Here is an 11,251-nt window from a genome sequence, read left to right on the forward strand (position 1 = left end):
GTCATGACTGCTGCTGTGCAGGAATGCAGTTGGGATTAACTGCCTCCTGCCTCTGTTGTCCTTCTTTAGGCAGCCTCAACCCCCCCAGGGGCAAACGGCCATGGTGTCCCCACGGGCAGAGACCACCCCCATCCCAGTTCCCACTCAGGTTCGCAACTACCAGCGCATCAAGCAGAACCTGTCGAGCAGCCCAACCAGCACCTTGTTCAGCTCGCCGAGGTAAGAGCGTCCCACGGTGTGTCTGTCTGCCAGCAGGCGTCTCTCGCATCAGAAAAGGTTTTTAGGCTGCAAACTCTGCTGCCGTTTGAAAAACCCCAACATGCTACTGACACCGCAGCACCAGCTGTCAGTGTGTGCTGCTGGATGCTCTGGTGGTGGTTTCTACGACGACACGAAGCAGTTGTTCAGTCTTGAACTTCCCGTTCGCAGGCTGCCGCCTTCAGCCGAGTTCTGATTTAGCATCAGAACCTCATGAAGCGCATATAAAGCCATAAAGTTTGTTAAAGTTGTAACAGACATTCTACGCTGGAGGGAGAAGATGCAGCAAACAAAGGTTGAAATGTTTCTTTCTGCATCTTCAGCTGTTCAGGGTGTCTCGTTTACTTGACATGATGATGGGCAGCAGGCAGCTGCAGCTTCTGCTGAGTAAAACAGGAGAGACTAGAACAAAATATAAACTCTGGATCTGACCTCTTTTCTCTGTTTTTCTTTTCTTTTCCATCGTCTTTTTCTTTTTGTTGTAGTTGGAAATTGAAAAACCATTTAAGCCTTTGTTATTGGTGCTCACTGCAGTGGATTGTGGGTAGTCTTGTCTTCTGTGTTGAGTTGTGCATCTGTTTGTTCAGTGATACACTGGCTTGGGTCTGTGGTAAAACACGTGGGTTCTTCAAAAGCCCCTAAGCTTAACCAGCTAAGCACTAAGGCTGAGCCCAGCGGGGGTCCACCCACCAGCCCATCTGTGTGGGCCTGAACCCGGCCCACTGCTGAGCTGGTAGCTTTTAAGTCCAGAATGAATGAGTCTGCAGCTGGCTCTGCTGACCCACATAACCGGCAGTCCTGTGCCTTTGTGGGGGGTGAGGATGGGGGGTCTGATGGAAAAGTCTGTGAAACCATCAAGCACATGCATTTTTTTGTCATTTATAATTGTAAGTGGATTCAGATGCATTTTCACTGTACTGAAAGTTGTTGGATTAGGACTTTGTCACAGGGCTATTAGGCGCGTCAGCATTCTGATCGTACCTGATCCTAAAGATCTGACAAACGTTCTGACACTACTACAAAGGAAGAAATCATTTAAATGTCATTTATTTTTTGGTGCAGGTCTGGGACAGTGAGACGTTCTAACACTAGCCCCATGGGCTTTCCTAAAGTGGGCTCTGGGTCTCCCAGTGCCGGGGACACGCCGCAGACTGTGGGCCGGCGCCTGTCCACGGGCAGCTCTCGGCCCTACTCCCCTTCTCCACTCGGTATCCGTTTTTTTCATGAGAAGCTTGCAGACATGCTGGTCTGGGTGTTCCTGACGCTCTTGGCTTGTGTTTGCAGTGGGAACTATCCCAGAGCAGCTGGGTCACTGCTGCTGCCATCTGCAGAACCAGGAGCCCCGCAGCTCCTCAGGAGGTGAGTCAGATGACATCTGCTTCTGTGCGTGAAGTCAGCAGACTGTGAGGAAAGACAGTTGAAAGCATGGAGCAGCACAGAGACTCCTGATGCTTCTCTGTGACAGCTCAGGAGATGAAACACCCTTTGGTTCGTGTTAGGAATTGTACGCAAAGTCATCTCCTAATTCAGAACCTTCACCATCTTCAGGTTCCCCCATCCCACCCTCCCAGCTCCTTGGGGCTCGGCTGCAGAGTGCCCCCACCCTGACTGAGGTGTACCAAACCCGGCAGAAGCTCCACAAGCAGCTGTCGGATCCCGTGCAGCCCTCCTCCTCCTGCAGTCACTCCCCTCAATTTGGACGCCCAGCCAATCTTGGCTCCTCCCCCACCAAGTTGCTGGGCACGTCCCCCCGCACTTCCGACTGGCTGCAGAAGTCCCCTCTGCCCACCATCATTGGGTCCCCCACCAAGGTGAGAGAGGTGGCGGGATGAGTGCAGACGGTAAATCCCCAGCAGTTGTTGATGTTTGTTTCCTGCTTCCTGCAGCCCATGTCAGCACCGTTCAAGATCCCCAAAACTCAGGCCTCCTGTAACCTGATGGCGCTGGTTGACAGTCCGGCTTCCACCAAGATGCTGCTGGAAGCTCGAGGCCTGTGTTCCCACCACAGCAACCCGTACCTGGCTGGCCGGCCTGCAGCTCCCGAGTGCAGCAGAACCTTTGGCAGGTGGGACTCTGTGGCAGGATGAGCATGCAACATTTGTGACGCAGTTCAAACTCTATGGTTCTTGGAAATAGACACCATCATTTGTCACCCAAAAGACCCCGGGAAAGGTGAACAGTTTGGACAGATTGTTGACATTGTCTGCTATCCGCACACAGGTCTGTCAGCACAGGACGTCTGTCTGAGCAGCCAATCAGAATCACGCTGGGGGGCCAGCCCTCTGAGGGCAGCACGGACAGCCTGAACACTGAGAGACCCATGGACACCGGTACGGCTGCTGGCAGGCTGAGCCCCTGTCGGCCCAATTTTGATTTAAAACTGCAGGATTGCAGAACAGCAGCAGAAAGTGAGCGAGACATAAACCTGAACGGTTCTCCCTCTTTGAACTTTGCAGCTCCCAGCATGCTGCTTCAGGGGGGCTCAGCTAGTCCCCGAACTGTAGTCTTCACTGTGGGGTCACCGCCCAGCAGCAGCACCCCTCCCACCTGCAGTCACCTCGGCACCCGGCCTCGCACCACCTCAGGTGAGCAGCGCCGCTGAGTTGTTCTTGGGAGCAGTCTGACAGGGGCATTGACCTTTTTCTCCTCGCTCCCTCAGTGGGCTCCAACAGTTCGGCCGGCTCTTTGTGCTCCACCAGTGGCAGACTACACGTTGGGTCACCCCCAGGTATGGCCATCGGGACGTCTCCTCCCGGGAGCTTTGGTCAGTCTGCCCCAGAAGGGGCACCGAGCAGCCTGCGTTACATCCCATATGGGACTTCTCCTCCCAGCCTGGAAGGGTTCATCACCTTTGAAGCTCCGGAGCTGCCCGAGGAGACTCTGATGGAGGTGAGGGGGAGGGGCCTATTGTCTGGGTTTACAACATTGATCAATCAAAACTGAGCAGGTTTTCACTTCAAAATGCAACATTGGTTCACCAAAGCCTGTCCAGGATGTAACCTGCCTTTGCTCAGCAGTAGGGCTGCACGGGGGCACAGTAGTTCACGCAGCAGCTGGGACCTGTCTGTGTAGAGTTTGCATGTTCTCCCCGTGCAGTCGTGGGTTTTTACCGGGCACTCCGGCTTCCTCCCACAGTCCAAAAACATGCTTCATGGGCTAATAGATTACTCTAAAGTATGTATGTATGAGTGTGTGTGTGTGTGTGTGTGAAGGAGTGACGGTGTGTCCCTGCGACAGACTGTGTTCAGAGTGAACCCCACCTTCACCCAACAGTAGCTGGGATAGGCTCCAGCAACTCTGTGACCCCAGGGGTTGAGAAAATGGATGGTTCATCAAATCCATTCATGTTTTACTGAAAGTTCCACAGTCAACCAGTTGAAGTGACCGTGAAAACGGTTCTGAATCCCAAACCGTTGATGGAAATGTGAAAAACACTGGGTTATTGGATTGGACTGTGAACCCCCAAATCCTTTTCTCTTTGGGCAGCGTGAGCACACGGATACCCTGATGTACCTCAGAATGATGCTTTCATTCACGGACTGTATCCTGGAGATGGCAGCCCTCCGAGCCGGGGGGCCGGACCTTGGAATATCGGTGGCGTCCCTGTACCCTCCCCAGGACAGTGTGGTAGTGGACCAGATCAGCCAGCTGAGTAAAGAGTGGGGGTGAGCAGCAACAGTCCTTTCCAAGTTCATCATGTCCTCTCAGGGTGGACCTTGCATGTGTCTGATGGGGTGTGATTGTGCTGCCCCCTGCAGGCAAGTGGAACAGCTGGTGCTCTACATGAAGGCAGCACAGCTGCTGGCCTCCTCCCTCCATCTGGCCAAGGCTCAGATTAAATCTGCCAAACTCAATCCGTCCTCTGCTGTCAAACAGGGTAAGAACTGGCATGGCAGCAGCAAACTGGGAGGTCCAGCCTTCTGCTGACTCACTTCCTCTGTCATAGCCATGTTCTGTTTACTGTTTATTGGAAAGATGATGTAGAAAAATAAACATTCCCCCTCCTTCCTCCGTAGTGGTGAAGAGTCTGAACGAGCGCTACAAGAGCTGCATCTCCCTCTGCCGTCAGCTGACCGATAAGCTCAACTACTTCTTTTCAGACAAGCAGCGCTTTGTGGACGAGATCAACAGCGTGACTGCAGAGAAGCTCATCTACAACCACGCGGTGGAAATGGTTGGTCCCACATTACGGAAAGATCCACACGTTCTCATTGAGCCTTTTGAAGAATGTAGTGTTTGGTCACATGTCAGTGATGGAGTGGATAAAGTACGTGTGTGTGCTCATCAGGTTCAGTCAGCTGCTCTGGATGAGATGTTCAAGCAGACGGAGGACATAGCGTACCGTTACAGCAAGGCTTCCATGCTGCTGGACGGACTGTCCAAGATCCTGCAGGACCCCACAGATGTGGAGAACGTAATGAAATGTGAGGACCTGTGCACACGCACAAACACACACACAAGCAGGAAAGTGATCAGCCTTTGAGGAGGAGAGCATCATGTGGTGATTTTGTTTTAGCTAAAGGAACGTGGAATTCCTTCACTCCTCACTACTGAATGCACTGCATTAGGGCGTTCACCATTTGGCAGTGCTGTCCCAATCTACAGTTTTTAAGTCCAGTTCCCTGGAAATTTTCCAGGAATCTCCGCGAAAAACCAGTGTGCTTCAAAGCTCGCTAGATTGGTGAATACAGACCACAATGCATTGCCTTTGAACAATCTTTCATTAAAAAAAAAAGTAACTTAAAGGGCCTGTATCATGCTATTCTAGACCTTCTAGACCAGTGTTTTTCAACCTTTTTTGAGCCACGGCACACTTTCACCTTGAAAAAAATCCCGCGGCACACCAGCATCCAAAAAAAAAGATAAAAAAAAAAAAAGAAAAAGCTCAGTCTGTATTGATCTACAGCCGCTCCGCAATCTCACATGCATTTTTGTGATAATTGTTGCAGAAAACCCTGGAAGCTGCAGCTGTTTTTTTCTAAAAGATTTATTAAAAATTAAGTCAAAAGATTCAAAAACTGTTTGATGTGTGTTCGTTGTTTTAAGACGTTGAGAGGAGAGACTCATTGTGCACTAAGACAGTCACTTTACTGCATCATGGGAGATGTAGTGCCCGTAATCCGCCGACCGCAGAAAGACCAGCGTCTTTGTTTGAGCTTCATGGTTTTGTTCACTTGTTCCAGTCTGATACCAGATTCTGTGGAAAGCTACACCGCTAAAGACGAGCTTTAGCTGGTATTTTTGTTAGAACAGAGAGACTTTTTTGCGCTAAATCGAAACAAGGAAGTGAATACTTTAACCACTTCTGATTGGTCAGACTGATGACATGTGATTAAGCCTTCAAGAATGATTGGTGGAGACAGTTAAAGGGGCGGGACTTTTCCTTACACAGTTATAGCTGCAGCTAAATCGCGGTATCCCGTTATTCTTATCAAAATATCTTTAATAGAATCATATAAACACAAAAAAAAATATTTTATGATATTTCATATTCTTAACTTAGTGTTTTATCAGGGCCTGTTTGGATGAACAAAGACTGATTTCCTGGAGATGGTTAATGCTTTTAGATCAGTTAATGAGGGCAATTTCTCACGGCACACTTGACCATCTCCCACGGCACACTAGTGTATAGTATGCATGTCTGCGTGTCTGCGTCTCCCCCATGAAAACTAACACCCGAACTTTTTCAAAGATGGATGTGCACATTGTGCATGGAAACGGAAAGCATTTAGCTGATCACTGTAGCTCCACGCAGAAAGTGGGTGTGTGTGTTAGCTTGGGGGCGGTGCTGGCAGCACAGACTCTTCCTGGAGGGGGGGCGTCACCATGCGAGAACCCCCTTGTGTTTGTAGATTAAGAGGGGCTGGTGTTCAAAGTGCTGGTTTAAAAGAAAATGTGTGAACGGATGAAAATACTGCTTTGAGGTTGTTTTTTGAGCTTTTGAGTATATTATAATGTTAGCATGATATAGAGGCCCCCTTTAAATGTGTTTTTCATCAACCATCCAAGTTGTCATCATCACAACACAGTGGAGTCATAGATGGTCTGAGTGACATGTTTGCTGTTAAACAAACAGGTTTGTGTCTGAGGTTGTGTCTGAGTAATATTAACATCCAGAGCTGTAGATAGTCTCGCACTATAGAGTCTCTTAGGGGTTAGGGAGTAGTGAGGGAATTCAGACACAGCTGATGAGTTGCCACGCCCAGAAAAACCGTTGGAAGGAGATCTGTAGTTTGAATATTGTATATTAATCACGTCTTCTGTGTGCTTGTTTTGTGCAGACAAAGCCAGTGTGGACCGCAGGATTTCTACTCTGTGTTACTGTACTGTCACGCTGTACGAGTAGCAGGCTGCGCCCGCCCCTCCCAGCACCCCCGGGACCATGCCTAAAGACCTCTGACCACACCTCCCTCCTGTAGCAGATCAAGCACTTTCCCTGGTTTGGTTTCATCAGTATTTATCATGACTGCATTCGGGACAAACTATGATTGATGCACAGCCTTAGAACCAAAGATGACGGAGAGGAGGACGTCTGAGGAGGACTGTGTGATCTGGATGTCATGTCTGAGGAAAAGGAGGACTCATTGGACTGTCAGACAGGCTCCTGAGCTCCTTGTGTGAAGAAGCCCGGCTTCTAAAATTCTCTTGAAAATGAACTCTGCATTTTATCTTCTCTTTGTAATATTTATTGGTTTGGAAGAACACAGATTTTCCCGCCTTTGGGGCGGGAACACGGCTTTGAGCCGCTCACTGAAAAGGATGGAACTGAGACCACAGCCCAACAAGCCCCCCGGTTCTCTCAACCCCATCGGAGAAAAGGAACCGTCTACTTCTATTGTTTGGTTTTTATACTTTGTGTTTTTTAGCTCAAGCACTTTATTGTGGAATGATCAGATGTCCTCTGTGTGGGTGGATGGGTGGGTGCTGCCCCCCCACCACTCCTCACCCCCCACCCCAGCACACATCTGCCTTTAGAGCACGACGGACAAGCCTGTGTGAAAGGCTGTGGAGTGGGCATGTGGAGGGTCTCCGTCCGTCTGCAGGTGAAGACCCCTGCCGGTAAAAGCAGATGTTTGATGCTGCTGCTTGAGGCCAGCATGGGGTGAGTGGACGGAGTGACTCTGGCGCTGTGTGATGTCATGGCGTCCTCCTGACCTGCAGCCGCCATAACAACTGTCCTACAAATCCATAACTTTTTATGTTTGTCAGAATCTGTAGCTCCTTTTTAAAAAAAAAAGTTTTAAAGGTGTAAATATTTACATTTGGTGCATGTGATGATTTCCTTACCCTGGTTTTGGAGGGGAAGGTGTCTGTGAGTGTGAGACCAGTCCAGGGGGGTGTTGCCGTTCAGCCCCCCTCACCTGTCAAAGAGCACAAACCATTGTATGTAAATAGAAGCGTTTGTATTGAAGTTGCTCGTGTCTGCCAAGGTTTTGAAAGGAAGAACCACTGTTGGCGCAACAGGAGTGTGCCAAAGATTTTAGCCGACGGCAGCTCCAAACCTTCAGACCCCCCACCCCCCACCCCCCCCAAGACTGTTGCTGCTGACATCACAGCTCTGAGCAGAGAGTGAGGGAGCCATGTCTTCATACTCCACACGCCCTCTCCACCTCCTTCATGTCACGTGCCGTGCTCCTGGCAGTGTTTTTCCAGATGTGCTGGTTGGATGTCATTAGTGAAGAAAAGGAGGTGCCTTCTTCTGACCGGCTCCCCTGCATCCGTGTAAATACCTTCTTTCTCTGTACAAACATGTTGGGCGGTCTTCCTCCTGTGAAATGCATTGATTTTTGCTCCAAACATTCGGCTTTCAGCGTCCATCAGCCACATGAAGTCCCCACAAGTCCGAACGTCAACATGAAGCATGGGTGTCCCGCCTGCTTTTAGCCCCTCAGAACTTCTACCATGTTGAATGTACGCCCACGGTTGTTGTCCCCTTCAGAAGACTCCGCCCCCCACCTTTCCTATCGCCTCGATGGTGCATTTTCCTAGCACAGGTTTGTTTTTTTTAGAGGAGAAATGTTGAAGTCGTGCTGGTGTCTCTTCTTTATGGAACACTGATACAGTCTTTGTTATTAAAAGAGTGAAATTTAAGCTGTCACCTGGTTTTTGTGTGCAAGCAGAGGCCATTATCCTGTTATTTTAAAAAGGTAAAGGATGGACATTTTTCTGACAAGAATGTCTCATCTGTGGTGTGATGCCTTTTGAAGATTTTTCCAGCTGACCTTGGCTTCTTTGTGCACCAATAACGCTTTACCTGGACTTTAGGACCTGGTGTCCTGGAGTAGACATCTGATTTTGGGATACATTTCCACAGTAAATTCACTGGGGTCTTGTGACTACATGTTTAGACGTTTAGGTCAAATATTAGCTCAGGTCATAAGAGGTTAAAACGCCTGAAGAAGCGGCAGAGAGAAAATGTTATCAAATTCACTGGATCTCTAGCTTAAAGCCTCCGATCCCATGTGACCATGATGTGACCGTAGAGGACAGAAAAGAGGCACATGGGACATCTGTGATAAATGTAAAGGTTAGTAACTGCATTAATGAAAGAAGATGGATGGACACAAATTCCTACAACATCTTATAGGACATAAAAAAGTCATTGTAGATAGAAACCAGAAAGTAATGAAGGACAAAGTCATCTGGCTTTTGTTATGAAACAAAAAAAAGATATGTTTGTATCTGCAACAAGAGAACATTAAGAAGATAAACCAACTGTAAAATCTCTGGAGCTGCTTTTTTAAAATTAGGAAAACTAAATTAGTGATTTTAGCAGTGATGGAACAGAAAACAAGAGGAGCATAAAATCGTTGGAACATCTGTTGTAAAACAAGAGAAATGGGATGAAAGAAGCCTAACGTTCAGGGCTGACATCTTTGCATCTTTCTCTGAATGTTCTTTGTTTTAAAATGTAGCTCATGCGAGGGGAAGGATTTTCAGAACCCTTGATTGACTCTGGTTGGAGTCAGAGTGGCAATAAATGTTCACTGTTTCTCTTCTATGCCTTTGATCTGCTCTGCTGATGGTTTCTTTGGTTTCTGCCACCACGAACACTTTAGCAACTTAATATTTGATTATGAAGACCGAGCACGAGTGGTTGAAGCGTTTTGAAAAGAGTGTGATAAAGCACGAAGTTCCCACATCCCGAGACAAGCTGACTCCAACAGGTGTCTGGGCTGCAGAGATTCCTTCAAGACCGGAAGCAGGAGGTCACCAATGCTGTGAAGAAAGATGGTGCTGTAAGGTGGGAACTGCTGCACCCAGAAGAGCCTCGTCTCCTGAAATTCTTTGGAAAAGTTTTGGTAGATTAGAATGGTAAAACGATGTAGGCAGAGATCCAGCTGGTGGGCTTCTCCTCAGCTGCCCCCACTGTTAAAAGAGAGCTTCCTCAAACCTCAGCCTCTGGGAGTGGTGGTCATCTTTTGGTCCTTGACCATGTTGCCACTGGTGGGCGCTGTTGCAGCAGGTCACAACTCTCTCGGTAAGTCCTTTAGCTGCAGACTCCTCAAAACTAAAGTCAGCGCAGCTTTACTGCCACAAGGACCGCTTCAGGAGATCCTCATTTTATCTTCACTTATCATCCTTGAGCCAGAGACTGAGCTGCATTTGCTTAGATTGATGTTTGTTTTCACAAAAGCTGTTTGGATGATTAAGATTTTTCCCTAATTTTCATTTTGCTACCTTCAACTGAGCCTGGACACTGCTGCTGCTGCAACAATCACATTTCTCTGGCTGGGATCTTTTTATCTCATCTTCATTTTTCAGTCCAGATTGGATATTTAATTTAGTATATATGATTGAATTGGTCTGTAGTTATCACAACCTAAACTCAAACACCACAAAACCCCACAAATGTGGTTTATGTTGTGTTGAGTGTATTTTGCAAGTTTTCAGTCTGGGTCTTTTTACTAACCTCCCAAATCTTTTGCCCCTCTCATCATGAAGTGCATCTGTTGTTAAGCCATCAGAGATGATGAGTGCCAACTCATGGAGGAACTTCTCCATGGTCATTGTGTTGCTTTTGCTTCAATTCTCCTGCAGGTCCTGCAGGAGAATTGAGCTCAAACTAAAGATCTCTGCAGGATCTGCCCCTGTTAGTGATGAGGGACTGCCTGTCTGCCAGGAGTCGGTTGCATTTTTTGCACAGGCAACACCAATGTGGGCAAGCAGGAGGAGCTGGTGCCACAACACTGTTGCGGCATGCCGGTTACTTCCAAATGTAATATTGCTGCCTAAAATGTCTTAAACTGAGCTGAGCAGAACACAGTGAACAGAGAAGATCACTGATCATTTAATTCCATTGAGTCAGAGGTGAGGCTTCTGGTAAAAACAGTCCCAGAGTTCCCTTTGTGCCACAAAGGCGCCCGCACTTGACTATTATTTCCTTTTACTATACATGGATGGATGCAATTCTCTGGTACCAACATTTACTGACCCACATCTGACACACCGAGCTTCACATGTTTGCTCACAGCAGCGTATGTTGCTCTTTGCAGCTGCATCACATGGGGAGAGTTCATGGACTACGGTCAAATGTAGTTTTCCAGACTACATTCTCTGTGAGTCCTCCATCCAGAGCAATGGACTGGAGGACCGTCCCAGGAAGGTGAGTTCACCTGCAGACATGTCCATCAGGCTCTCCTGCTCTCTAACACACAGCTGATCCAAAGAGGGAAGCCTGAGACTTTCAGTGGGGCACTACAGGTCTCATCAATGACTGACTTTACCAGCAGTGACCCAGTCTTTTGGAGGAGTGGGTGAGCGTCAGACACAGCAGCAGTAGCAGTGGTCGTGTTTGTCCTCTCTCTGGTGTGAGGCCCTCTCCCATCAGGTTCCAGGGGAGTGGGGATGTCAACTTGAGGATGTTGACATGGCGTCAGGGCAGTATGAAGCCCTCCCAGGGTGTTAGACAGAGCAGCAGACATCAGCTCTTCAAAGGAGAAGGTCTGGATTTGATGTTTCCACAGGAAACGAGCCTCACAGAGAGGAAAAC

The 11,251-nt window shown here is 48.4% G+C and overlaps 1 protein-coding gene across 2 annotated transcripts in view; it reads left to right on the forward strand.

The window, feature by feature from the left end:
- Positions 1 to 8,349, forward strand: part of LOC101160680 (serine/threonine-protein kinase ULK2) — a 29,443-nt gene extending 21,094 nt beyond the window's left edge. The window contains exons 15-27 of one of the 2 annotated variants that reach the window (XM_023961292.1): positions 70 to 219; positions 1,321 to 1,466; positions 1,543 to 1,614; positions 1,807 to 2,069; positions 2,145 to 2,323; positions 2,479 to 2,588; positions 2,715 to 2,843; positions 2,918 to 3,147; positions 3,745 to 3,923; positions 4,017 to 4,135; positions 4,275 to 4,432; positions 4,547 to 4,682; positions 6,540 to 8,349. In XM_023961292.1, coding sequence (XP_023817060.1) covers positions 70 to 219; positions 1,321 to 1,466; positions 1,543 to 1,614; positions 1,807 to 2,069; positions 2,145 to 2,323; positions 2,479 to 2,588; positions 2,715 to 2,843; positions 2,918 to 3,147; positions 3,745 to 3,923; positions 4,017 to 4,135; positions 4,275 to 4,432; positions 4,547 to 4,682; positions 6,540 to 6,604 — 1,936 coding nt within the window. In that variant the 3' untranslated portion in view covers positions 6,605 to 8,349. Of the gene's footprint in view, positions 1 to 69; positions 220 to 1,320; positions 1,467 to 1,542; positions 1,618 to 1,806; positions 2,070 to 2,144; positions 2,324 to 2,478; positions 2,589 to 2,714; positions 2,844 to 2,917; positions 3,148 to 3,744; positions 3,924 to 4,016; positions 4,136 to 4,274; positions 4,433 to 4,546; positions 4,683 to 6,539 lie in introns of both variants that reach the window. The other variant, XM_023961291.1, reaches the window with a different exon arrangement.
- The last annotated feature ends 2,902 nt before the right edge of the window (positions 8,350 to 11,251 follow it).

The sequence above is a fragment of the Oryzias latipes genome, chromosome 13 (genome assembly GCF_002234675.1).
Source record: "Oryzias latipes chromosome 13, ASM223467v1".
In the NCBI taxonomy this organism is placed as follows: domain Eukaryota; kingdom Metazoa; phylum Chordata; class Actinopteri; order Beloniformes; family Adrianichthyidae; genus Oryzias; species Oryzias latipes.